Source organism: Trichechus manatus, unplaced genomic scaffold (genome assembly GCF_000243295.1).
Source record: "Trichechus manatus latirostris isolate Lorelei unplaced genomic scaffold, TriManLat1.0 scaffold00127, whole genome shotgun sequence".
In the NCBI taxonomy this organism is placed as follows: domain Eukaryota; kingdom Metazoa; phylum Chordata; class Mammalia; order Sirenia; family Trichechidae; genus Trichechus; species Trichechus manatus.
In genome coordinates, this window is record NW_004444063.1 from 4,051,953 (window position 1) to 4,079,794 (window position 27,842).

General features: G+C 49.8%; 1 protein-coding gene across 6 annotated transcripts in view; it reads right to left on the minus strand.

The window, feature by feature from the left end:
• Positions 1-16,907: 16,907 nt before the first annotated feature.
• Positions 16,908-27,842, minus strand: part of JADE2 (jade family PHD finger 2) — a 48,188-nt gene continuing 37,253 nt past the window's right edge. For 4 of the 6 annotated variants that reach the window (XM_023738983.1, XM_004384713.2, XM_023738981.1 and 1 more), the window contains exons 10-12: positions 23,027-23,144; positions 20,235-20,363; positions 16,911-18,836 (exon numbers count right to left, since the gene is read on the minus strand). In XM_023738983.1, coding sequence (XP_023594751.1) covers positions 18,022-18,836; positions 20,235-20,363; positions 23,027-23,144 — 1,062 coding nt within the window. In that variant the 3' untranslated portion in view covers positions 16,911-18,021. Of the gene's footprint in view, positions 18,837-20,234; positions 20,364-23,026; positions 23,145-27,842 lie in introns of all 6 variants that reach the window. The other 2 variants (XM_023738984.1, XM_012557939.2) reach the window with 2 other exon arrangements.

Genomic DNA, 27,842 nt, shown 5'->3' on the forward strand with positions numbered 1-27,842 from the left:
TGTGACAGCACACTTCTCCTTTCCACCCTGGATTTTCTGTGTCTCTTCAGCCAGCTCCTGTCCCTTTTTGCCTTTTCATCTCGCCTCTGGACAGGAGCTGCCCATTTAGTTGCCTGTATCTACTTGAGCACACTCTTCACGAGTATCATTTTATGTCCCATAGTCCAATCTAATCTTGAAGAGTTAGCTTCAGGAATGGTTTCAGTTCTGGGCTAATGGAGAGTCCGAGGACTATGTCTTCCGGGGTTCCTCCAGCCTCAGTCAGACCATTAAGTCTGGTCTTTTTACTAGAATTTGAGTTCTGCATCCCACTTTTCTCCTGCTCCATCAGGGACTCTCTGTTGTGTTCCCTGTCAGGAGGGCGGTCTTTGGTTGTAGTCAGGTACCATCTAGTTCTTCTGGTCTCAGGCTGATGGAGTCTCTGGTTTATGTGGTCCTTTCTGTCTTTTAAAACACCAGATGCCACTCACCAAAGTGGGATGCAGAACATTTCCTTAATAAACTTTGTTATGTCAGTTGACCTAGATGTCCCCTGAAACGATGGTCCCCAGACCCCCCGCCCTGCTACGCTGTCCCTCGAAGTATTTGGTTTTATTCAGGAAACTTCCTAGCTTTTGGTTTTGTCCAGTTGTGCTGACTTCCCCTGTACTGTGTGTTTTTCTTCCCTTCACCTGAGATAACTCTTAACCTACGATCTAGTTAGTGAATACCCATCTCCCTCCCTCCCCACCCTCGTAACTATCAAAGAGTGTTTTCTTCTGTTAAACCAAGTATTTTATAGTATATTTAACCAATTCCATTGAGAATAAATTGCTCCAGTTCCATCAAGAATAATTTTAATATCAAAATTAGTGTTTTCTGTAGCCATTCTCCAAGTCAGAGTTAGTCTTTTTTGCCATTGGTAATGTAACCCACGAAGCGGATAAGGATTGAGGAATATGACTGGAAGGAATTACTGGTTATTTTATTGTAGGAGCTAAACTGACAGGGTCATTTCTTAATGTGACATTTGGTTTTAGTAAGTTGGCTACTCTTTTTCACTTTCAGTTTTTTTCTAAATGAAAATAAAGAGCTTCCTACCTGCCTAGAAACATCAGTAGCACTAAGGAAAAAGTAGAAAATGACATGTCAGCCTGTTGATTAAGCTTAAATTACTCGCTCCTAAAGACTAAATAGAACTAAGCCGTATTAAAATAGTAACTGCCTCTTGTTGATGGTATCTGTCATTAATAACTTGAGACAAATGCCTTTCTTCAAGTATTTCCTATAATGAGGAAAAATGTTTCCTGGTACAAAATACCTTGCTCTAGAACCCTCATCCTAGTCTGATACTAGGGCCAAAGAAGCAAATAAGTCACTTTGCGGACCACAGCTAGACTGTGGGTATTTTCCCAATGGTAAGAGATTCTTATGGCCTGAGCCTCTAGAAATGAAACTACGCTTAGCAGCAACCAACTTTCCTCTCTGTTTTAGGGGGATAGGTCTACAGAGCTCCTTAGCCACTGGGCTTACTGTGTAGTGCTGAGAATCCCTTCAGAGCACACGCACTGGGTCCCTGTTCCCCTTCAGGAAAAGCATATTAAGAGAGCAGTAGAAACAGTAGAAGCACATGGGAAAACATACACAGTTCTATGTATGTGCGGGTGTGTGCACCTGGGGAGTATTTCGGGGGTAAATGTTAGTATTGGAACATAGGTAAATTTTGTTTTTAACACAGCTGTATGCAAGGTAAGATTGGATTCCATATAAATTAGGCAGTGTTCAAAAGATTTTTTTATTGCTGTTTTTAAAATCTTAAACTCTGTAAGCATAAAGTCTCAGCACACTTTTAGATTTTTGGAGATCATTTCACATCCATTTCAGTGATTGCTGTTAATTACACTTTCGGATCATAACTGGTTAAATTGATAGATTCCAGTTTCTCTTTATCTCAGTCAATTTTTAGAATGGAGACTTTAGCATTTTTTAATTTGGACGTATACATTTCCTAAAGAATATGAAAAAAACATTCTTCACCATTGATTTAGTTAAACTAGTATCTTTGTATGAGTGCCAAAGATGTACAAATTTAGATATTGCCTTCATAGATCTAAATTTTAGTTTTATGTGCCTGCCTGCATATACAAACTTCCTGTGGTTTACAACATAAAGACAGAATATTGTTTCTTTTCTTTAGTTTTCAACTGGCTCACACTTCTCTATAGTACTTTCCAGCATGTAAACTACTTGTAAATCATTAAAATAGGGTGATAGCTGTGATAATAGTGTTTCTTTCCTTCTACAAAGTGATCTCCCACATTAAAAACCCAGCATTTTCACAAGTTCCAAAATAAAAACAGTATACTTCTAGTTGACATGATTTGAGAGTATCAGAGGAAAGGTTTACATATTCTGAAAGTCTGTATTTGGAATGTGACTTAATGTGACATTTCAGTCCTGTTAGTGACATGGTAGGTGACATAACTGAAGTTTGCAAGGATATATTGCCAAATAAAAATTGACCAGATACACCGAGAATAGCTTATATAAAGAGGAAAGTCTCTCGAAATACCTTGTGTTCAGTTTAGAGTGTATTATTTGGATCATTTTAAACATATGTAAAAAGTTGATGATGGATTGCGTCGATAAATACAGAGATAATTCCTAATTAGAGTTGCCAGATAAAATACAGGATGCTCAGTTAAATTTGAATTTCAGACAAGGAATGAATAAATGTATCTGAAATTTAATTTAACTGAGTGTCCTGTATTTTCATTTGCTAAGTTTTACAGTCCTATTTTGAATACGTGGGATTACAACAGCCACCAAAGATGAAAGTGTGCTAAACCAGATTATATATGTAGTACCTTAGAGTTGGAGCCCTGATGGTGAAGTGGTTAAGAGCTCAGGCTGCTGACCAAAAGGTCCACAGTTTGAATCTACTAGCCATTCCTTGGAAACCCTATGGAACAGTTCTACCCTGTCCTTTAGGGTCACTATGAGTCAGAATCAACTCGACAGCCCACAACAACAACCACCTTAGAGTTTGATGCTAAGGAAGTGGCCGAGTTTTCCCTCTTTCTTTTCTCTTTGCTGGACACCCTGTATTTCAGCGTGGGTTGCTTTCCCAAACCATTTTCTCAAATAGACTATGTTTTAACACCTTTCAGAGTTTTATTCCTGTACTGAATGATGACTGTTTGGATCATGAGGGCTTATGTTCCTTACAAAGAAGCAGAAAAAAGGCAGTCACCATGTAGCTCCTAAGGACATGTCCCTTCTTAATGCACTTGGTAGTCTCAGTGCCTAGCATAAGGCCTGGCCTGAGCAGGTCATCAGTTGATGCTTGATCTTCCCTTAGATATGTTGCTGTTCTGTTATGCTGGAGAGAGGAAGGGATGGAATTGCCACCAATGTGACTGTATGTGATTTCATCTTTTTATTCTCATTGGTTTTTTTTTTTACACTGTCTTAAATAGGACCTTAAGAAATGAACTCAACTAAAAAAAAGTTGATAAAGCTTCAAAAAATCTTCAAGAAAGCATAAACAAAATCAAGATTAGCAAATGTAAATTCCTTAATGCAAAATTAACTGAGGATTAAAGGTAGCCTGTATTAATACAAACACCAGAGCTTTTGCTATAAATATGAGAGAGTTCAGAAAATGGTATATCTTCAATTAAGGACTAGATTCTCAAAGATGCATGTTGATGTTTCTGGTTATTTCCGTTATTGTCCTTCCTTTTGAAATGCAAGTTAGTGCTTTTTAACAACAACTAAAGAACAAGCTCTTAAAATATGTGATTGAGCTTCTGTGTAAAGTGATTGGGACTTTGTTCAAACAGAGTTTCCACTCTTGAACCCTACAACCATCCCCTTTCATAGGCCCCCAACCAATACTTGGTTTAAAAGATCCCTGAACATGAAGGGAATCTAGTTCATCGAAGGTGCGGTTCTGAACCAACTAATTTTTGTTCTCATAATTTAGAATATTAAGTAGCTAATATGTTTAATCTACTGGTTGATTGTTCAGGGATATGACCACACTTTTAAATTAGAATCCAAGATAATCAAAGTTATCCAAACTAAACTCCATTGTTTCAGGAGTTCCCCTGCCCCAAATGGATTTTAGGACAGAAATGGGAAAGTCTTTCGATTGATTTCATGCAGAATTATTTTTGGAAAAACTGTGCTGGAGTGGATAGATTCTTCAGGTTACATTTTAAGTGGGAAATTAAATTCAGTTTTAGTTTTAAATATTTTGAGGTAAAGGTGATTGACAGTTTTATACCTTTTGACATATAGGTTTCCTTCAGAATTGTTTTCATTATCAAGTATAAAGATTCACTTTAGAATGGCCAACTTCACATGGGTTTCTGTATTCCCTGGTGCTGCTCCTGACCTGAACTCATAATCCATTGCCATATTGAGGCAAGAGCACTCAGGATGAATGTAGTCAAGTTACTTTAAAGTGATAAAAATGTTTCAGTGGTGAGGCCCTCAGTATTTGGCTGAGTGTAGAGTATGTTGGAGTGGTAAGTCGGTGATAAGTTGTTCATCACTAACTTTGTTTGCACTTTTGTACACCACTGCTTGCACTAGCATCTTAGTGTGAGTTTTAACAATTGGTTTACAGTGTATACAGATTGTTAAGCATAATTTATATAAAGATGTTTCTGTTTACTTTTATATATTTTACAAAGAATGATTATGATAGATGGTTAAATGTTCTTGAATTGTGTTTGTATGTTATTTTGATTATGTTCTATTATCTTTTCACCCTGTATGAATCTGACTGTCAGTAATAGAAAAATAAAATGCTAACCTGGTCTTTGAAGAACTGCAGTGTCAAGTTCCATTTGTATCATCTAATTATAATTTTCATTTTACTCATTAGAAATTTCTTGGAATTTGAAATTATGAAGATGGTAGCACTTTCTTTTGTAAAAGGATCCCAAGGAAACTTTGCTTAAGTACCAAGGCCTAATTTACCTTGTAAGACAGAAAATAGCTTATGGGCAAACTGAGGTAGGATTCCATTGAAATGTAAAAAATAAGGCAGCCAGTTGGGTTTATCTACATCAAGATTTTTCTAACTCCTGGGGAGCTTAAAAGAAAGAAAAGGAATAAAGTTCCCACCAGAGATTCTGATTCAACAGGTCTGGGTGCCCAGGAATCTGAATCTTTAACAAGCTTCCCAGGTTTTTCTGATGCGATAGTTATGATTTTTCGTTTAGAATAACAATACTAACAGTGCTAAATAGTAATAATACTAAAGATCATTGAGCAATCATTGAAGCATAAAAATTTCAGTAAGGATTATAAAAACTAGTTTTGATATTTAAATCTCAAAATATAAAATTTAACAAAACATAAAACCTTTCTACAGCTATCCCTTTGACCTTTCCACTGACAATGTGTAGTAGTGACAACAAACTTTATGCTAGCTCTTTTAACATAAGCAGTCACAACTTCTATTACAATTGTGTATGCCTCATTCCATCAAAGTAGAGATTTATCTGTGGGTCCTCAAGTTATTTGTTGAATTGAAACTAACAAGTAGAAGTAGTGACTTCACTGAAGGGATCAATGGCGAAAATATAAAATCCAGTTTGTTTAGCCCATTTTCTCAAAATGACTTACTAGGCTATCCGATATTTATACTAAAGGTAAAAGTAATACAAGTGTCACAGCCCCCAGCAGTGTGAAAGGCACCTTGTTGGGAATAGGGAAAGTTCCTAGGTGGCCAGTATTCTAATTGAAAGCTGATAGCAATAGCTCAGAAACCTGATAATGAAGGCAGGAAGGGACAGGAACTGGTCTAATGGTCACAGGAAACCCAGGGTGGAAAGGGGAAGTGTGCTGTCACATTGTGGGTATTGCAAATAATGTCACAGAACAATATGTGTATAAATTTTTGAATGAGAACTTGAGCTGTAAACTAAAAGCACACACACACACAAAGAAACCTGATAATTAAAACAAAGGTCCTAGAACAGGGCTTGTTTCTGCTGCGTTCCTTATGCAGGGTTCAGCTGACGGTTCAGTTAAGTGACAAACGTCAGGGCCTACCTTTACAAAGCCTCTTAACTCTAGCTTCTCATATTATTTAAAATTAGACACCCAGGCTCAATAATTTTCTGGGTATTATTTAGTAAACAAATGAAGCAGATCTTGCCATGGAACGTGGACTTTTATTTGGGGCATTATGGAGAACAATTTAAGATGTTTATTATTAAAGTCCTTGTGACTTCAGTGATGGCAGTATGCCATTACAAACAAGTTGATAATGTTGCAAAAAGAGATTGAAGAGCATTCTTCCTTGATTGTATTGAAAGGGTTTGGGTTAATAATTAGCAGATTCCTTCATCAACAGCCTTGGCGTATGGCATGTTACCTGCCTGTCAAAAATGAAGAAGGGAAAAAAATAATTGGAGGTGAACAGGGAGAGAAGCACTTGGGGCTCAAAATGGAGATTTTTGTTCACTGCTTTCTTGAGCTAAAAGGAACTTATGTGAAATGCAACAGTGGAATTGTAGTCCCGTTTCATCTGGGATTAGCAATATCTCATACACCAGAGAGATTATAAACATTGTAAGTAACAGTAACATTTTTAGGATTTTCTTCTAGCCCTTGGGTTTGGGTTGAAGCCTCTCTAGACGTACCAGATCGACGACAAGCTGGAGAAAAGCAAGTTGACTTTCCTGTACTCTAGGGTGGTAGTGGTAGTGCTCAGGGTACTTGAAAGGGTACAAGGTGGAGTTTTGAGAACCAAGAGGCCAAGGTCCCCTCTTTGGGTAAGTGGTAGGGCAGAAGAGCTCTAGCCCTGTTCCCAGCCCCACAGAGGTAAAGTAAGTGGAAACTTGTTGGTTCCATCCATCCATTACACAGGACACAGCTCTGAGAGCTCCTAAAGGAAAGCATGCAATGCTACTTTCTTTCCTGACTGCCTGGCGGCAGATGACGGGGGCACGAAGCTACTTAGAGAACAGTCTCTGAGTTTTTCTCCACTCCAGCCTCTATTTGGGAACAGGCTCAGAATTAACAGGCCCTTCGAGACCTCTGGCAGTTGGGTGGCAGTGGCGCCCCTCTTGGATTGTTAGAAGCCTCAATCCGCCATCCTCCTTGGAGAAGCAGTGCTCTGACCCTTTCTTGATTTACATGGTGACTAGACAGTCTTTTTGGCCTGAGCTGGGCTGGGCAAAATAGGGGGCAGGGTCCCTGCTTACAAGGTTCCCTCTCACACGCAAAGCCTTACCTATGAGAAACCACTAGTTATTACCAAGTGTTGGGTTGAAGTGTTGGATTCAGGCTTGAGCACTTGGTCTCGCTTTCTGTCCGCGTTTCCTTCAGTCAGTCAACTTTCCTGAACACCTGCCTGCTATGGGCTGGAGTCACACTGACAAGAATAGGCAGGGATCTGCCCAAGGCATGGAGGACAAAAGAAGGCCCCAAACACTGAGGCTATGGAGGAGGATTCCAGAAAGGGACACAAGAGCTGCATCTTGAAGGAGTAGGAACTGGTGAGAGGATATTCCAGACAGATAGACCAGCAAAGACAAAAACGGGGAGGCAGAAAGGGCACATTGTGATTTTGGAGCTGTTAGAGCTCAGGGTACCTGAAACGGTACAGTGTAGGAAGCAAGAGTGGAGAGGCAAAACCTGAGAGTATGAGGCTTGAAGTAAAGAGGGAGCAGGAGAGCAGGACAGGTCCATTCCCATTCTTTAAACCTTTTTCACCTGTAATGATGAGTAGATTATTTCTAATACCAACATTTTATGAAAAATGACCATGTTTTCTAAGCCGAGGTTGGAGCCAGTGATCAACCAGGACAGTCTGCTCATGAAGCCATCAGATCAGGACAGACTATTTGAAGCTGGGACTGTCCAGATAGACGTGTCCTTCTCAAAATGCCACACTGACCACTGAAGAAATGCCCCAAAATGTGTGGCACAGACAATGGGAAGATTTTGATTTGAAGTAAAGCTAAAACTGTTGAAACAGCAGATACTGCCAACCCACAAAACCACTGATTGAGCCCTGGGGGTGGGGAGTAGGGGCTCACTGAAGACACAGCTGGGAGAGGGGAGCTGAGAGAATATTACAGCATCCGTCCTCTCTCTGATTCCTCTCCCCACAAACCCCTGACCTGGGACTGGCTTTGCCTGAACAGGGTAGGGGTATGGTGGTTGGTTCCATCTCAAGTAGTAGAAGAGTAATGGAGGCAGAGGAGGGGAATACCCTACATTCTAATCCGCTAGGAAACAACTCAACTTGAAAAGTCAGATGGGTAGGTCATTTCAACCGTCATCAAAGAGCTCCAGAGCTGCCCAGTGAAAGCTGGATTGGACTTGATCTCCATGGCTCCAGGATTCAAGAGGACCTATGGATAGAAGTTTCAAGGAGACAATTATTGTACAGTTGAATTTTTTTTTATTGTACTTTAGATGAAGGTTTACAGAACAAACTAGCTTCTCATTAAATAGTACACATATTATTTTATGACATTGGTTAAGAACCCCACGACATGTCAGCACTCTCTCTTCTCAACCTTGGGTTCCCTATTACCAGCTTTCTTGTCCCCTTCTGCCTTCTAGTCCTTGCCCCTGGGCTGGTGTGCCCCTTTAGTCCCATTTTGTTTTATGGGCCTGTCTAATCTTTGGCTGAAGGGCGAACCTTGGGAGTGACTTCATTACTGAGCTAAAAGGGGGGCCATATTCTCGAGGCTTCTCCAGTCTCTGTCAGACCAGTGAGTCTGGTCTTTTTTGTGTGAGTTAAATTTTGTTCTACATTTTTCTCCAGCTCTGCCCAGAACCCTCTGTTGTGACCCCTGTCAGAGCAGTCAGTAGTGGTAGCTGAGCACCATCTAGTTCTACTGGACTCAGTCTGGTGGAGGCTGTGGTAGTTGTTGTCCATTAGTCCTTTGAACTAATCTTTCCCTTGTATCTTTAGTTTTCTTCATTTTCCCTTGCTCCTGAAGGGGTGAGACCAGTAGAGTATCTTAGATGGCCGCTCACAGACTTTTAAGACCCCAGACGCTACTCACCAAAGTAGAATGTAGACCATTTTCTTTATAAACTGTGTTATGCCAATTGAGCTAGATGTTCCCCGAGACCACTGTCCTCACAGCCCTCAGCCCAGCAATTCAGTTCCTCAGGGAGTTTGGATGTGTCTATGGAGCTTCCATGACCTTGCCTTGTACAAGTTGTGCTGGCTTCCTCAGAATTGTTTTACAGTTGAATTTAAGGAAGACCTTTTTGTCACAGGTATGTTAACAGTGGAGCAATGGTTGCTTTGACGTGATGGGCTCCCTGCCACTAGAACTGCAGCAGAGGCTCTCTGACAGCAGGTGCCTATGCTGGGTGGTGGTTAGACAAGATGAGCTCTCACACCTTCCCAAACTCAGGACCAGTAATCTAGATGAAGATCTTCAGACGAGGGCTGAGCAGGAACCAGGATTGATGGTGCATGTCGATGCCAGGCCCATCTCCTTTCTTGACTGAAGGAAGTGCTCCTGCAGCGGGGAGGGATCTCTAAGATTTGCCTTCTCCTTGAGCATCCCCTCTGATTGCTGAAGCCTACACAGGGGCATTCTGCTCACCTTTGATACTGGCCCATTTGTGACTCGCTTGCTGGATGTGGCAGAGATCATGCCCATCCACAGACCTCCCTCCCTCCTAGGACCTCACTCCAGTAAGCTAAAGGGTATGTCTGACATGTGGGGAGCAAGGCTTTGTATGTCAAGCATCAGAACCAGGGTGTCTCTGAGAGTTCCAAAATGTCAGTTCAGAATACCCACAGGTGACGGTTTATTATGCTGAGTCATTTTTCTCCCTTGGCTTTTCTGCAAACCCTTGGCTGCACTTCTGAGTCTCATGTTGATCACAACATTCAATCCCTGGGAATGGAATGTTCCTTCTTTGCAAAAGGGGATGAAGGAGGCAGAAGGGATGTCCTGTTCGACTGCCTCCAGCTTCTTGGGTTACAAGGTTTCAGGTGTGCAGGCTGGTTACAAGGCCGAGCCTCCCATTACCAGTGTGTGGAGGGGCCCGAGTAGCCCAGAAGCTGTGAGCTGGGTGAGTTTTAGGCCCAGGCAGCTGATCCTGTCACACGCATCATTTGAACTGCTTCCCTGATGACCACCAGCTGTTTACAACCAGCCCCTATCCAAGAACTGTGCGTGGCCAGTCCCTGCCTTGAGCCGAAACCATAGTTGTCCTAGTTGAGCTTAGGGAGGCCCATGAGAACTTGTAAACAAATGGGGCTTACCAGCTCAAATTCCAGGAAGTGAGTTTTAGGAAAAAAAACCTCTCTGGCCTCCTTGCCTCTGGTCAGTCTGCCAGGGTCAGAGCACTCTTCTTAAAACCACCTACTCCCACCCTCTTCTAAACACCTTCAGTGGCTCCTTGCTTTGCCCCTCTCATTCCTATTGCCCGCTTGGAGCCTCTCAACCACCCTACCTGGTGGGCACAGTAGAAACTCATTCCCATTTAACAGATGAGGAAACTGAGGCCCAGAAAGGGTCAGAATGTAGGTCTCCTAATTTTCCATTACCCCCAAGGCCCACAGAATTCCATTTCTAGCCATTTCCTCCCTCATGGTGAATTCATGGATGGCTTCTCTAGATCTGAATGGCCATATGTTGCTTTATGTAAGCTGAGGATAGAGAGAAGAATGAGGGGGATTGGGATCGCCCACTGAACATAAACCCCTAGCCTAGACCAGGGGCAAGCCAACCCCCATATGTTACACAGACCACAGAGGCCCTGGCCCTGCCAGAAAAACCTGGGTCCCATTCCAGAGCCTGGAGGACAGATGCCTCACCTTTCTTTCCAGTGCCTGAAGGTCCTGCTCCATTCTTAACCCTGTCACCTCCCCAGCCAGGCCTGGCATTGTTCCATGATCACTCCTATGGCTAATCCTATGCTCCTACTGGCCCCCTCCCCTGGTGACAAATGACTCAGCAGCCACAATGGCATTCTGCTTGTGTGAAGGTCTCAAGCTGAGTGGATAAAGCTTCTTCCTTCTCTGCCTCTGCCAAGTCCAGTCTGGAGGCTCACCTAGCCCCATCTGCCAGCCAGCCCCACCTCACCTGGCCAGCTTCAAGTTAAAGGGCTCTGGTAAACGCTTACCTGGCTCTCACTGACCACATCCTCTGACTACAGATCCCTCCTCCAGGGACTAAGCTTTAGAGATCACCTGGTATCTTCAACCTCTTCTCCCATTGTGCAGATGGGGAAACCAAGGTATACCAGGATAGCGGCGGAGAGAGGACTAGAAACCTGGTCTCCTTACTTTTGGGCCAGCCATATTTCTCTGCAGCACTGTGCAAAAAACCTTGGGGGGAAGGGGTTTAATAATTTTTTTAAAAGGCTTGGGGTTGATTTTGAGTTGGGGGACCTCAGGGAATCATGGGTGCCCAGCAAAGACAGAGACCCAACCAAACTCTTCCGATGTTGAGTCTGGAAGCAAATGGGTTTGTGGGCCTCGAAGAGCTCCCAGGAGTAGAGTTCCTTGAGGGATACCATGGAGTTTTTGTTCAACTCTAGGTTGGGATAGGAGATGCAACAGAGGCTGTAGCACAGATAAGACAGGTGCCGGCTGGGTACTGTGTCCTGGGCCACTGGCTGCAGCCCCCTTTCCATTGCTCTCACACTGCAGGTGGCTGGTGGGCTTGTCGGCATAGTTTTGGATTTGCTCCAGTTTATCAACAATGGTAAATTGCTCACAGCATCAGCCCCCTGCCCGGGACACAGTGGTGGTGGAGGACACAATGTTACATTTCAGACATTACTGGTTGTTTATTTGAAATTCTAACCTAACTGTCCTGTATTTTTATTTGCTAAATCTGGCAACCCTACCTCCCACCCACTGAAGGTCTCCCTCACCAGCTAGCAACCAGAACCTCTGGGTCCCTTCCCAGGTTCCCCCAGAATGGGCTGATGTAGACGCTTCTGGGCTCCAGGCCTGCCTGGAGCACTGAGTGGTGTGCAGCACCTGCTACATTAAGCTTGTCCCTTGACACTGCCCCCATCCTTTCCTCCCTCCCTCCCTCTGGCACTTTGCAGGGAGACTGGCCTGAACCCCAAAAGGCTACCCTAGCATTCACATTTTATGAGCCTTCTTATTTTATCAGGCAACCCCCACGTAGTGATCATGAAGGCTCACGTCCCCTTGCTGTCTCTCTGATCAGGGGAATGAAGAGTGGATGTCTGGAGCAGACACACACCGGGCAGCTAGGGACTTGGCCTTAACAGTGTGAAGGAGTTGGCCCTCGGGGATGCCCTCAAAAGCCTGGCCAGCTGAGGCTGAATGTCGGGGTCTTCTGGGAAGGGGGTGGGTAACTATCAGACCACTTTGAGGAAACTGCCTTTCCCAGCATGGGTCGAAGGAGACTCTGTAATTCCTAAAACCTTCATCTCCAAGAAAATCAGAGCCATTGCTTCCTCCTCTGGCGGAGGCTGCAGTAAGAGGGACTGAGGCCAGCTCTGGGAACACCAAGCACTCCCTCTCTAACCCAGGGTTGACTTCCTTTCTTCAGCAGTTACAAGAATGCAGGACCTGGGTCTCCTTGGCCTCCCTACCCAACCCAGGGCTGGGCATCCAGCAGGCCTCAGTCAACACCTTACTCTCCCAGGAGGCAACTTCCCTTTAACTGCCTCCCTGTCCTTGAAGGCTGAGACAGAGGACCTTCTCTGCCCTAGCTGGCTAAGAAAAGGGAGGCACTGGCATGTAGGAGCCTCAAGGAGGACGGGGGAAGAGGGAGGTTGGAGTTCTGAGCCTTAGGGATGCGAGGTGGCCCTGGTCCTGTGGGTCTTGGCAGCTGGAGCTGAAGGCATCTGAGCCTGGGTGGGATGGGCAGCAGGTGGCGCCCCAGGCTCTGCTTCACAGGAGTTTTGAGAGGTTTAGGCAAGTTCAGAGACAGCAGAGACCTCCCTCAGCCCCCAGTTCTCTATCCTCCCTCACTGCCCCATGCCCTTGTTTGCAGCCCAATCTGTGTAATTTGGGATGATCTGATATGTCTGTCTCCTGACTGGCTTGGTTGGCCACGAGGGGACCATGGTCACGGTGGCGTCCTGGCCAGCAGCAGGTGCTCCACGGGGGCTGAATCAATGCATGAATGAAGGTGGGTGAGTGAATGTGCCCCTGTCCAGCAGATGCCCAGACCATATCTTCTGCAAATCCCTATGCCATTGGCTGTCAGTCCTGGCTGGGAGCAAACCGGCCTGTATGGCCCTGAGCCCTTCCCACTCACAGCTGCTGGATCCCTGGCTTGGTGCCCTGAGAGAACTCCCACATTCCCTAGTCAGTCAGGGTTCCCTGGGGCCCCCTGCAGGGATGTCACGGAGGAAGGCCTCCCTCCACAGGCATTCAGAGTGGGCACAAACACACTCTACCCCAAGTTTCTTTCCAAGGCCTTCTGCCTTGTAGACATACAGAACCTTGGATCTGGAAGGGCCCTTGGTGACCTACTGTCCATTGTACCGGTGAGGAAATGGAGCAGTTCTATGTGGCTGACAACTACAGCACTGGATACAGAAGCTAGATTCCTTAAGTCCCAGTTCAACCCCCTTTCCACACAGCTTCCCCTTGGGCTCTCAGGGGGTGGTTCAAGACCCTTTCCAGACATAGTCTGATCTATCTTTGTACATGCTGAGCCTTCTATCAGGAAAGCTCCCTGTCCCTTCCTTCTATCCAGTGGCTCTTTGGCTAGCAACCCCTACTCAATCTTCAGGTCTCAGTTGACTGGAAGCTCTAGGAGGGCAGGGGCCTGGTGATATGCTCGGTATACAACACAGCACACTGGCAGAATGAGGGGTGCAGTCAAGAGACTACTTGTTAAATGAACGAATGGTGTCACTGCCTCAGAGAAGTCTTTCCTGGTACGTCTCTCTCATCCTCTCTGAACTGCAGGAGATTAAACAGTGAGAATCAAATGAAATAATGCCCTTAAAGCACAGCACCCGGTGCATATGGAGCACTCAGTATAAGCATCACTATTACCATTCCTTAGGAGGTAGCAGCAGGTCCCCTTGGGAAACTCACTGAATCCACTGCTGCGTGTGTGCATAGAAGGCAGTCCCGACTGACCCACAGAGCCCCTTACCCCAGTGCAACGGAGCCTCACACCAGCCAGCACAGAAAACACTGCTTTATTAACTGCATTTGCCAACACATGAGGAGTGCAAAGGGCTCTTTAAGACCCAGGGCCTGGCAGGGGCCGGGGTCTGGAGGCCCCCATGGAGTGAGCAGGACAGGATGGGGCTGGGAGCTATGCAGCAGCAGCAACAGAGAATCATGCAGAGCACAGCGGGCACTGGCCACATCAAGGCGGCCATACATTCTATTGCTTGTTAAGGGTTGCAAACATGGACAATGTACAAAAAGGAGAAATAGGTCTTTGCGTTAATGAAAAATACATTTTTTCTCTACAAAGGAATCTTTTCTAATACAAGAAAATAAATATTGCAACATAAGCCAAAAATAATTTAAAATTGCTCTTTTCAATATATTTTCTATATTTCTCTTGTATATTAACAAATGGCACATCACTTTCTTTGAAACAAAGACAGAAGGCATCTCCTCCTGTGACATTCATATCATCCCCCGCATAACCGATATGAAGCACAGTGTTGTGTGCATCTGAAGAGAAGGTGGCAGGAAGTGTCTCAAAAAACAACGAAAAGTTCCAGCCTCCAGCCCTGGCTCTTTGGCCAATGTGGCCAGCTGGGTCACGGGCATGGGAGCGTGGCCTCCCCAAAAACTTGGCTCAGGGATCCAGATCACTCTGCAGAGCTGTGTGCGGACATGGGCAGAGGTTGGCCACATCTGGCAGAGAGCAAGGAGATGCCAAGTCCAGCTGCTGCCAATGTCCATCAGAACTGGGCAGTTGATTTTTTAGAGCTGCCCCAGCAGGCCTCACAGTGTGCACACACACCACACGAAACAAGCACGTATGCACATGGATACATGAGTCGTGCCCTGGTACACTCACACACCCACAGTTGAACACCCATGTCTGAAAACCTGGGTGGCTTCTCCAACGACACTGCGGCCCTGACATCGCAAATGCTCAACATTTTCACAAAGTCAGAGCTCATTTAATAAAATAAACCCTTCTACCTTTCTTCTCTCAAAATACAATTATGATACATAAAAATACTTTCCTTGCACATTATCCCTTCTCACCACGATGAGGGGGAAGGAGGTGGTGGGTCTTTATCTCATGGTAAAGACGTTTTTGTCCTGGTGGGAGACCAGGATGGGGGTGGGGGGTGACAGCCAGAATGAGTTATGGAGCAGCTTCTCCCTCCTTGAGGGACAGTGAGTGTGGGAAGAGGTGGTCAAATGAAAGATCTCCCTTAGCCTCTGCCTGGAAAAGGCCTCTGCCTTCTCCTCCTCCTGCTGCCTGCCTTGGCCTCAGGGCCAGCCAAGCCCTCTACACTGTGGACAGTAGACCAGAACAAGAGTGAAGAGACTGTGGCTAATGGGGGAGAAAACGGGCAGGGACAGGTATCCTTAACCTTCTTGCAGCCTAGTGGACAATCTGGAGACGGACAGCTGGCTGGTGAGGACAGCTCTAGGGCCTGGCCTGGGAATGAAGGTGCCACCAGCCAGCCAAACACAGGACACAGACCGGGTGATGCAGGCAGGCCCCCAGGGATGGTTCGGTCCAAAGCAATAGCCAACCAAGACAGGCCAGAATCCAGCGGCCAGCCAACTGGAGCAGAGGCTCTGTGAAGAATGCAGGCTGGCCGCCCCTTCTGGCTTAACCAGTTCAGCCCCTCTACTGATTCTCCACCTGCCCCCTCCCCGAGAGAGCCCAGACCCTGATCCAAGATGGAGTGAAGGGGTAAGGGAGCAAGTGCCTAGTCTGTTTGACCTGAGCCATACCTGGCACCGCCAACCCCTAGCAGAATCTGGTTGTTCTTCAAGCTTGTCCCTTTGCTTCCTTAGGGGTCAGGGGGCAATCCAACACAGGCAAGGTTGTGATCCAAAGCATGGGGTAGGAAGAAGGTCTGTTCAAAGGCAGTAAACCAAGACGGGGGTTGTGATGCTGATGCTGATACTGCACTGGCCACTACTACCAAGCAGGCAGGTAGACTAAGCCCTACGGGGTAGCTCATGCCATCCCAACACCCAAAACCCATGATGCCCACTCCCTCTGAGTCTACTCCAACTGGATACATTTGCTTGATCCTCTAAACTGAGTCATTATCTTTGCTTCCTTCCTGTTTTGCTAAAATTCACACGGAACTGAGTGTCAATGACAACGCCACTGTCGTACCTTGATCATTTTGGAGTCAGAGGGTGGGTAGTCAAGGTGCTCCCCATCCCAGTTATTTCCGCCTTTTGTATTTGTGCGGGGGGGGGAACCACATGAGACTCTTTCCAGGCTAGTTTCACCATCAGTATCTTCCCCCCTGTGAGTCTCAGAGTTAGGACAGCTCACAGGGGGCCCAGCTCAGGATCTGAAATCCAACCCCAGGGGGCAGTTCAGCAGCAGAAAGGCATCCAAGAGCCTGGGCTCTGTCTCTTTGGGTATGTGTGGTGAACATGTTGCTATACTTGGTTGCTAAAGAACTCCATTAAAAAAAAAAAGTCCAAATGACAAGTTGTCAGGTCCAGGCTGTGCTGTATTGGGTCAAAATATTCTTTGGCATCCACAGAATGATTCGACTGATTCACTGGACTTTTGCAAGGTTCTTGTTGGAGAAGTTCTGGTTTTACCAGTGGTGGAAGTGACCCAGGAGTAATTGGTAAAAGAAAAAAAAAGTTTTCACAGAATTCCTTTTTTGTTTGTTCCCTGAGCTATCACCCTGGGGCCACTCCCTAAAACTCTTCAGAGCAACTACCTGGGACATAGAAGGTGGGGCGGACAGGTGGGGCATGAGTGGTGGGGAGGGGGGCATGGTTGGGGAAGGGAGTTAAGGCTCTGAGGGACAGAGGAACACAGGAACATCCAGCAAGACCGAAAACAGCTCCAGCAGGCCAGCACTGGTCTGCCGTGGGCCCCGGGATCCCACTGCTTATTGGAAGGACGAGTTTCCAAAAGGAAACCGAGGAAGAAGCTCATCTCTTAGCAGGACTGGGAAACTTGAAAAGGCAAACTGTCTGGTCTGCTCAGCTCTGTCTGAGAGTGACCAGACTTCAGCTGAGACTGGCCCCAAAGGAAGAAGGAAGTTGGAGCCCCAGAGTGCTTCTCTGCAGTGGGCTGGTCGGAGCCCCACACCCGTCTGGGCACTGGCCCTCCCTTACAGCCCCCTGCCTGCACTGGCGGCTGGCTGTTTGGGAGTCCCCTGAGTAAATGGCGCAGCGTAGGAAGGATTCTGGGAACCCCTTCCCAGAACCGCTGGGCTGGACGCTGCTGGCAGGGGCAGAGCAGCAACGGAGGGAGGGTCGTGGGGTGGGCGGGCAGGCCTCAGATGACGTGGGTTGATCAAGAACAGCTTCTGGTTCCCGTGGAACCAGCGGGCCACCTGCGCCCCCTCAGTGCTTTCTCATAGAAGCTCATTGTGCTTGTGACAGTGAGTAGAACTCTGGCCAGGGATCGCTTATTAAACTTTCTTGGGGATCAGTAGAGTGCAGCAGGACCCCCCAAGTAGACCCCAGTGGGATTTGGGGGCAAGGCGGGGCAGACCCTGGGCTGGCCCATCTGCCATGAAATAATGCCCTAACAAGTCTGTGTCACCAGTGGCAGCGGACTGCAGTCCTGGGCTCTCTTCACCTTGCCAATGTCTAGCCAGGAGCCGGTGGGGCTGTGCGAGCCCCGGATACAAAGGCTGCCCCAGCAGGACTGGTGCAGAGGACCTGCCATGGCCCTTGTGGCCAGAGTCATGGAGGAATCCTAATATCCTAGGCCAGCACAGAGGAAAGACAACAGTGTGGAATCTGAAACTCTCTCTATATTAAAAATAAAACCATAACAGAGTGGCAGCTCATGGGTCTGGGACACTCAGCAGAGATTGGAAATGGCAGTTGTGACTGGGCTGAGGCCTTGTGGGCAACCAGGGCAGGGCCCAGGGCAGGGTAGGGGTGAGTTAGGAGGCCAGTACACCCATGCGGACCACCTCCTCAGCCCCCGCCTCCCGGGGACCCCGCTGCACCCCACTGTCCTTGGCCTCTATGTCTGAGTCGCTCGTCTCCCCATCCGAGAAGTAGCCATCAGTCTCAGTGTCGAAGCGTAGCCTGACCTTTGCCCTTTCGGCCACAGCAGAAGGTGGTCCTGTCCCGGCATCTGGCCTGGTACTCAGCGATCTCCGGCTTCCCTTGCTCTCACGGGGTGGCCGGAGCCGGCCCAAGGGCTTGGGGCTTGCTGTAGGGCCAGGCACTTGGACATTCGAGTCAGCAGTCACGGGGGCTGCCTCGTCCGGGGTCTCAGGGGCCAGTGGTGGGGGGCTCTCAGGAGCTGCTGGGATGGGACAGTCCCCGACCGTAGGGCTAGACGGCACGTGAGAAGGTGTCCGCCGTGGTGGTTTCCTGGCAGGTGGCCCTTGACCCCCCTTGCCGCTGCCAGCATCCTGGCCCCAGGGCTTCTTGGGGGATTTGTCTGGAGTTGTCTGTGGCCCTGGCCCATTCTGTGGCAGTGGCGGCTTCTTCTTGGCCGGCAGGCGGGTGCGGCCACGGGCCTTCCTGGCAGGGTCTCCAGGTCGCAGCGAGGGGTCTCGCATGAAGCTGAGCAGCGTCTCTTCATCTTGTAGTAGCTCCTCCGACAGCAGCCCTGGGGCAGGGTCCTCGCGGTGTCCATTGTTCAGTGACCACTCACTCATGGCCATGTTCTCTGCTGTGATCTGCACCGACTGCGCCAGCCAGCTGTTGAAGAAGGTGCCGTCGATGGGAAATGGAGTGGACAGGCCTGGCCAAGGGGAGAGAGGAGGCAGGTGAGATGTCAGCAGCTGTTGTGTCTCACTCCCTCTTCCAGGCAGCCCTCTGTGATCATCCCCAGTACACAGCTGGGTGCTTTCCACCCTCTCTTCCTCCCAATCAAGTATCTTATTTTGTCCATCCCTTCTGCAAACACCACCAAAGAGCAGGGTCCACACTATATACCCCTCTCCCTAGAAGGTCCACTCACCCCCAGGGCTGGTTACATAATTTGCAGGGTAGAGTGTGAAATGAAAATGTGGGGCCCCTTGTTCCAAATTTATGAAGAATTTCATCCTGGCAAAAGCAGAGCATTAAACCAAGCCCAGGCCCTCCTCAGGGTGGGGTCTATGTAACCATATAGGCCTCGTGCCCAGGAAGCGGCCCAGCCCAGCCCAGCCCCACTGCAGGGGTAGTGGATGGAGAGTAACGTTCTCAGGCCACCAGGGGGCGCTGGACTTTTATGAGCCATGCTTCCCAGAGCTTCCAAAGCCAGGAACTCCAAAGCAAGATGTCAGGCGTGTATGGGGTGGTGGGGTCCATCTGGGCAGGAGGTCTCTCCTGGATGTCAGGGCCAGTTCTGGCTTTGGGCCCTCCCTCCTTTACTGAGGTCTTGGAAGGGGACAGCTGGTGAGACTTACAGTCTCCCATTAGCCACTCAAGTTGCCCCTTCATTAGACTGAGGACAAAAGATGACCTGGGGCCTCTGCGTTATTAGAGGAGAGCTCTGGAAGAGAACTCCAGTCTGATCCCTGAGAAGTGCCCTGGAAAAAGCAAGTAACATCCTGGGGAGACAGGCTCTGGCCAGAGCCCAATGCTAGGGGCCCTCAAAGGCTGCTGTGAAGACAGCAGCTGGGACAGGACCCACTGCTACTCTATGGGCCTCTGCCTCTCTGGGCAATTCCAGAAAGATTCACTGGCACTGACTGGGGGAACCATCGGAAGCTTCCACTCCCCACCCAATGGGGTCTGAAGGTTCAGATGACTCTGCCAGAGTGGGACAGGGATGGAGGTTTTTGGCAGACCCTCACCTCCTAGCATGGGGCTGGGTTTCTGGAAGGGCCTAGAAGGCCTCGAGGCCCCCTGAAGTCGTCTGGGAAAATCTAACATCCAGGGCCCCGGCCAAGGGGAATGACCAAACAGTTCCTGAGCCTCCAGTTCACAGAAGGGGGGCTTCTCAGGATGTCAGACGGGCCTCTGAGACCCTGGTCTCCTTTATGGATGGAAGATGTGAGCACATGGGAGGGTCTGGTCACACCCTGTTTGGGCCTCAGTCTCCCATTCTGTGCAGTGGGTGTGCTGTGGTCCTCCTGGCCTTATGGGGGGTGCACAGCAGGGTGATGGTGTGAGCCTGGCCATGTCCACCAGGCCAGCATGGCCACTCACTCACCCAGCTGCCCCAGGACAGACTCATGCCCAGCCTTCACTTTCTCTTTCTTCTCGGGGCTGCCCTTCGGGCCCTCATGGCCTTTCCTTTTCGAGTCGTTCTTCTTGCCCTTTGCTCTCCTCCCAGACCGCTCTGCATCAGGGAAAGCAAGAGGAGGGAGGCGGGTGGTTACCCCAAGTGGTCTCAGTCAGAACCAAGATCACTGCGTATCATTCCAGGAGTCCTCCATCAATCCAGTGACTCCCTCTCCAAGCCACCCTGCCCTGCCCCTGTGACCTGGGTGAGAGCTGTGAGGATCCTGGGAAAACCAGGCTCCAGTGAGTCAGACGACAGCCAAGTGTGGGCGAGACAGGTATTTGTCCACTGCTGCCCTTGAAGAGCCTGGGGTCTTGGGGAGGGTACAGGACCCGGAGGAGAGGCCCATGTAGACTTGACCTACACGTAGATCATACCCTATGGGACCTACAAGGCCTCTTGGTGGGTGGGAAGGTGGACTGAGGGTGGGTCTGGGCAGGTGAAGGAGCTGGACATGAAAATGGAAAGAACACTACCTGAGGAATCAAGAGGCCTGCCTTCCAGTCCTGACGCAGTGATCCGCTCCCTTTACCAAGTCCCCTGCCTCAGTTTTCTGGTCTACTTTCAAGGTCAGGTAGTAGATGAAGATTCACAGTACACACCTGGTCCTCATACCCTTTCAGCCCATGACCACTTAGGTCTAGGGAGCCACAGAGAACACGGAGTAGGGGAGGGACACGTGGAGGAGGAGGCCCCACAACACTGGGCCTCTTGAGCTGGTGTCTCAGCCAGAGGAAAGAGGGCTACCCAAACAAGGGTTTAAGAGAAGGCTGAATGAGAGGTGTGGCCCCAGCTCTGAAAATCTTCCTAGCTCTGCTGTTAACCCACTGTGCAGCCTCAGGGCAGGTGCCTCCTATTTGCTGGCCTTAGTCTCCTCATCTATAACATGGGATCAATGCCTAGATACCTGGGAGGGGGGTGTTCTGTGGTTCCCCACTGCCCTCAGAATAGTTTCAGCTCCTTCCCTAGGTCACAAGGTCTTGCCTACCTGACCCTGACACATCCACGGCCTCACTTTACACATCTTCCTTCTGCCCCAGTTTCTCTAACAAGACACGTCTGGCCTCTAGGTCTCCAAATATGCTGTTTCCTTATCTTTTCTTTTACTTGGTTCAGCTGGCAGCCTCAATATCACTTCCACTGGGAGGCGTTCTTCAGTCCTCAGGCCAGAACAGGCAATGTGCTCACAGCCCGTATCACACCTCAAGTGTCAAGTGTCGCAACAGTGTGGGCATCAGCTTCGGGAGGGGTGAACCAGCCCTCTCTCCAAATGCCCTGCCCTGAACAAAGCAGCTGTCTGTTCTGCCACTCAGGTCACGGAGCTGCAAATGTCACCAATGTAATGCAGGGTTGGGTCCCTCAGGGCACTGCTCGTGTGTTTCCACTCTCTGCTTCCTTGATTGTGGTTGCCTTGTGTGTGTGGGCCTCTGGGGCCTGGGAAAGCTCTCCTTCTGGATGTGTGGCCACAGCAGAGGTGCTAGGAGGCCTTAGGACATTACTCTAGCACCATCGCCTCTGTGACGCCACCCTGATACCATCTGTCCCTACATCGGCACCAACTTCAGCCTCTCAGTTGCCAATTCAGTGTGTTCACTTCCTTTTATCCTTCCTGTCGGTGAGCTCCATGAGGGCAAGAACCCTGACGACTCAGTCCCCTGCGGTGTGCCTTGAAGTGTGCCCAGTCGGTTCTCAGTTAGTACTCAATGAACCAATGATCACAAGAAGGAGCCTGTAAGTTCTGGAAACCAGGAAGCTGCCACAGTCTTCAGGTCCATGGTGAGCTCTGACCTCTGCATGGCCGTAACCTGCCCTAATCCAGCACATGCATGTAGCAGTGCTGATGTCTCGGGCCACAGTGGGTGGTGATACCAAAGGCTATCGAGGCAGCTCAGCTCTCGGGCAGGGTTGGGGCAGTATCGGTCCTTAAATCAAGTGCTCCAGCGGTAGCCCAACAGCGCTCCTTTCCACTCCAGGCCCGGCCTTACCCAGAGGCTGAGCTGGCAGTGGCAGCCCCAGCTCAAAAGCTCTCCTCATCCAGCTACTTCTGCAGCATGTAATTTGACATTAGAGCATCATTCTTTTGGGTTAAGCATTGCCTTCCTTAAAATGACAACAATCCAGGAAGAGCCCTGTGTGTGGCAATATCCGCAATTAACAGGTAAGAGCAATGTCAGGGCTTCTTTGGCCTTCGATTTCTAGAGTGCATGTTATATTAAGAGAATCAGAAAAAAACGGAGAAAAAACCTACTGGTGCAAGGCCTGAATCCCAACGGTTAGAGAGAAAAAATACACAGGTCGTGTTCCACCTCTGGCGCAGCTGCATTCTTCAGAATTAACACCCAGGCAGATGGGGTGGGCTTTGTGGGGGCTCTCCAGCTTCTGACCCTTCCTTCCTCCATACTAGCATACAGCTGCTAGGACTTTTGGTCTGCACCTGCTCACATGCAGTTTGCTCCTGAACTGCTGTGGCCCTGGCGCTGCCTGGGTTCCCTGAGGGAAGCCTGATGCCCACATTCCAACCTCTGGTTCCTTGTCTACCAACACAACTAGGACACTGGGAAGTCCCCCTCTCAGCCTATTAACTGGATGGTGGAGGGCAGGGGTGGGGACCAGTGGTCTCTGGCCCCACACACATGCTCCCACCGGGCCCTGAAGACACACCCTCCTTGGCACCCATCCCGGAGAGAGCGTGGCTGGCGGTGGGCAGGGAAGACGCCTACCTCGACACAGATCCTGTTCAATAAGTTTCATCTGCAGGTGGAATATCTGCTCCTGGAGTTTGCAGATGGCGTGTTTCGTTCTCTCGCGCCTTGTCACCATGTAGCACAGATTTCTAACCTGAGGAAACACAAGAAAGATTTTCCACCTTACTCACGGGCAGCCACCCCTGACCTCCCAGCTCTGGAGGGCCTTGCACTGGTGAAGGCCATGCCCAGGGCAGAGGCCTCAGCTGCCACCACTGCCTATCCTGCCCAGGACATCTGGGAATCAATTCCCAGACCCCAGAGTGCATCCTCAGCTCTGTGCCATAGTTGTCTGATCCAACCACGGGCCTAGGCACAGCCTTGGCCCCGTGGCCCCTGGCTGAGCCAGAGTGGGCATGAGAGAGCATGGGGTGAGCTCAGGCTGGTAACTCCACCTCTTTCTCTCAGTCTTAAGTTCTTGGTGTAATCAGCCATGACGCCTCCCAAGGCTCTTCCAACATTGTGGCTCTCCCCTGCAGATACAGTGGTCCAAGGCTCATCAAAGCCTCTCAAGGTCCATCCCTTTGCCTCCTGTCCACAGCCTCTCCTTCACATCAAAGAAACTCTTCAGCCATAAGCCCCATAGCGAAAACCAACACTTGCCCTGAACCACGAATGACCACGGTACATGAAGCTAGAGAGAGCTGCAACAGAATAGCCTTGAGCAGACAGGCAGCCCCTGGCCCACCGGTGCCCAGTCTGGCTGACTCATGTCCACCTGCTGCATTGGGACCCAAGCCATGGCCAAGATGCTCTAGCCAAGGCCCCCACATCCACATGGCCATGTTTGCTCAGCCTGAGATAGAACTCCTCAGGGGGCAGGGACCTCTCCAGCTCCCTCAGGCCAGCCGGGAAGAGCCCCTCAGGGCCACAGAGACCAGCTTGCTTAGTGCATGGGGCAGGGAGGCACCTGAAGTGTGGGTCATGTTGTGCCTGCTCACCTGGCACCTCACTGCAGTGTGCCATCCCTCATCGGCTGCTCTCAGAGTAGGTCACACTTCTGGAGCCAAGATCAGGGCCCCTCCTTTGAGAAAGCTCCTTGGCCTGGGGTCATCTTCAGCTCAGGACAGAGCCTCTAGTAGTAGGTACAGATAGCCAAGAGTTGCTGAGCTTGAATCCTGGGTCCCACCGGTCTCTCTCCAGCAGAGGCTAGTGCCTGTCTCCAGCTGGGTTGTGTCTTCAAGGATGAGTTCAGTCTTCAGAGCTCCCGCCTCTTAGCATGATCACATTTCTTCAAGCTTGGAAGCAGCTGTGATTTCAGACCTCTCTGCTGCACATGGGCATCCTCCTTCCTTCTTGAGCCCAACCACGAAGGAGATCCTAGAATACCGGGTCCAGACTCAAGCCTCCACAGGATGAGCTCTGCATGGACTTTTGGTAGCGTTCCACACTGGTACATATCACCTCCGGGCCTAGATGGTGAAGACCAAGCCATGGCACCACCCACCTCTGCAACACAACTCTACCCACCCCCTCCCACTCCCCACGGCCAACAATCCCCCAAAGGGGCAGCTCTGGGCTGTGATCACCTGGCCCCAGCCTGTGGCCCCTAGCTCTGGCCTATTGGCCAGACTTCCTGTCAAATCCTGGACTTCCTCATGATCACCTTCAGGGCGTCCCCTCCCCCAGCCTCCTCCCCTCGCACCCCTAAGCACAGGTTTCAGCTCTGTGAACTGGTGCTGTGATGGATCCTGGGCTCAGCAGTGAGCAATAACGTCCTCAGGGCTCGCCATCCAGCAGAGCAGACAGGTGCTATGCAAGTACTGACAGGACAAGACTTGGGGCGGTGAGGAAGACTTCCTGGAGAAAGGGGCAGCTAGGTTAAGTAAAACTACAGTTTCTTGAATTTCAGTGTAGTAACAAAGAAGAAGAGTCTTTAGGTAGCGCAAACGGCTAATGCACTCAGCAGCTAACTGAAAGGTTAGAGGTTTAACTCCACCTAGTCGTGCCTCAGAAGAAAGAGCTGGCTGGCATTCTACTTTTGAAAAATCAGCCATTGCAAACCCCATGGGGTACAGTTCTACTCTAACACAGATGGGTCACCATGAGTTGGAAATGACTCCACAGCAACTGGGGAAGAAAAAAAAAAAAATCGGCTGCGGAAATGACATTTACTTCACGGTGTGTCCTGCTAGCTGGCTGGTAGGTACCTTGGTGGCACCTGCTTGCTCACTGCTACAGGATGTCTCCTGGTGGGCTTGCCGTCACCGGGCAGACAATGGCTCCTCCTGGGTGAGGGTCCACCAGGTGTGTGGCCTCTGCAAGGTGGAAAGGGCATGGGCGGTGTGCTAATGCCAAATTGGGTGGGACTGAAGAGAATGGGGGGACAGGGAACGGTGAGGTGCCTGGGAGGCAAGTGAACAGGGAGAACAGGAGCTCTGGTCAAGAAGCGGCAGTTCGGGGTGGTGACTGGGTTTGTGTCGGGTGAGGGCACTAACGTGTTGAAGTCCTAGAGATGGGAGGTATGGGAGCCAGGGAGCCAGAGGTCTGGAGGTTGAGCTGCCCAGAACAAGGCAGGCTTTGGTAGGGGAGGAGGGGAAGCAAGGGGACCACTATCCAGGCACCAAGGACAGATAAGTGGGGCGTAGCCAAGTGATAAGGAGACGGGGAGGGCAGGACCCACTTCTCAGCCAAGCCTTCCTCTCCTTGGGAGAGCTTGTAGAAGTGAGGCCCTTGGGAGTTCCGACATGTCCATTATCTAGGGCATGTGTGTCTGGGAGCTGCCTCACTCTCCTGGCCCCTCCTCAAGCTTGCCAGGTCTCAAATAAACTCTGGGTAACCAGATCCCGAGCTACAGGCAGCAGGCCCCTACGCAGCCCGGCTGCCAGTGTGGTTGCTAGGGGACACCAGTCAGCGTTTGTTGGGCTAATCGTCACTGCTGCAATTTTTTTGTTAGCCATGAATAACTCTGGGAAGCTGCAGCAGCCACGCCTTCCCGAGCTGCCTGCCAGGGCCAAGGCCTATGGCTGAAATTTTAGGAAAGCAAATTTTCTGGGCTGATGATAAAATTTCATGCTGGGGCTGGCAGCACGGTCCCGGCTCCTGCTTCTCAGAAAACACCCTGCCCAGTCTTACGAAGGGGGCAAATGATCAATCAGGGAGGACACCCCCTGCCCCGCTGGCCCCCCGTGCAGCCCACCCTCAGAGTGCAAAGCATGGCCTCCTTTCCTCTAGGAGCCAAACTGCTTGCACAGCCAGAGCAACCACAATAATCATGGCCAACAGCTGAGGGCACTGTGCTAAGCTCTGTACCCGTGTTCTGTGCGATCCCAAGGTTAGCGTGATCCTTAATCCCATTCTACAGACAAGGAAAGGGAAACTCAAAGAAGTGGAAACACACTTTGAGTGAGAAGTGCTGGAACTGGATGCAAACCCAGCCTACCCCAGGCCTCACTCTTAACCCCTACACCACCCCCCTGATGGCTCCATGCCCAAGCTGGCCAGCTGCCCAGTCCCAGGCTGGACACTCTTGGCTGCTGGCACTGGGCCATGGTTGGAGACCGGGCCTAGACAGACCACCAGGTCATGGGTCTTTGCAGAAAGCCTCCCCCACAAGCATAGTTCTCAGCTCTGTTCATTCACTGCCACCAACACGTGGCCATGAAAGGCCCTGAGGCCTGGGTGAGCCTGGTACATCACTGTGTCTGACACCCTTCCTCTCCTTGGTCCTGCCAGGGCTGTTCCTTCCCTCGCCCTGCTCTCAGCTAGTGCCCGGAGCCCTGTGTCCTAGATCTTGTCAAGCTGGTGTCCCCAAGCCCAGTTCAGTGGCTGCTAGGGAAGCAGAATTTTGACAGGGTCCTCCCGAGCCCTAAGAAGCTGCACAGACTTCAGTCTCTCCTGCTTCCTCCTCCTGGAGGAGAGTGCACTGGTTCACACCTGACCTTGGAGGACCCTGTCCCTTCATTAGAGGGGTCTGTGCCCCAGCTCTGGTTGTCCTGGAACCCCAGAGCCTTGCCCCAGCAGGCTCGCTGGCATCCCAGCCCCTGGCCCCACCTGTACCAGCTAACACTGGAGTGCGGATATTGGGAGGATTGATAAGGGATACTCTTGCCCAGGGCATTTAAGGAATAGAGGATAAGCCAACATCTCTCTTCCCAACAACTCCCACTTTCAGGCCCAAATTCGAGCTCAAACTCTAGGAAACCCAAGTTCCCCTAAGGCTTCCTGTCACCTCGTCTCTCTGAGCCCAGTTTCCTCAACTGCTCAGTAGGGCTGGGAGTATCCACCCCACCTTTCTTTTCCCACGACAACTGCGATGATTAAAGAAGTGAGCCCACCCCCTGGCCTCCCCACACAGCCTAGCCAGGGCCAGGCACGTGGGCAGACTTCACGGATGTCCAGCACAGACCAGGGAGGTCAGATCTGCTGAGTCGTTTGGAAAACAGATCAGGAGCAAAAGCTGGTGTCTGTGCTGGAGACACTAAGGGTGGAGACGGGGGTGGCCTGAGAACAGCTCTGGAAGCAGCTGTGGTTCTCAGAGGGCTTGTACCTGACACACCTGCCGTATGTAATAGGCGGCCAGACTGCTCAGGAGGTGGGGGCTGCAGTGCAGGTGGCCGTGCTGTCTGCGTTGGCTGGAGCCTGGGGCATTGGTCTCTCCTCCCTGTCTGTCCCTTCCTGACCCTTCCCAGGCCAATCACGGTCATTTCCCCCTTGACCAGGCCCCAGGGCAGATGAGTGTGGTGAAGGGGAGTGCGGCAAATCTGGAACCTCCATCTCATGTTTCCCCCTACATAGCACATTACAACGCCTGCCAATTTGCTCATTTTACAGACTTGCCAACTGAGATGCA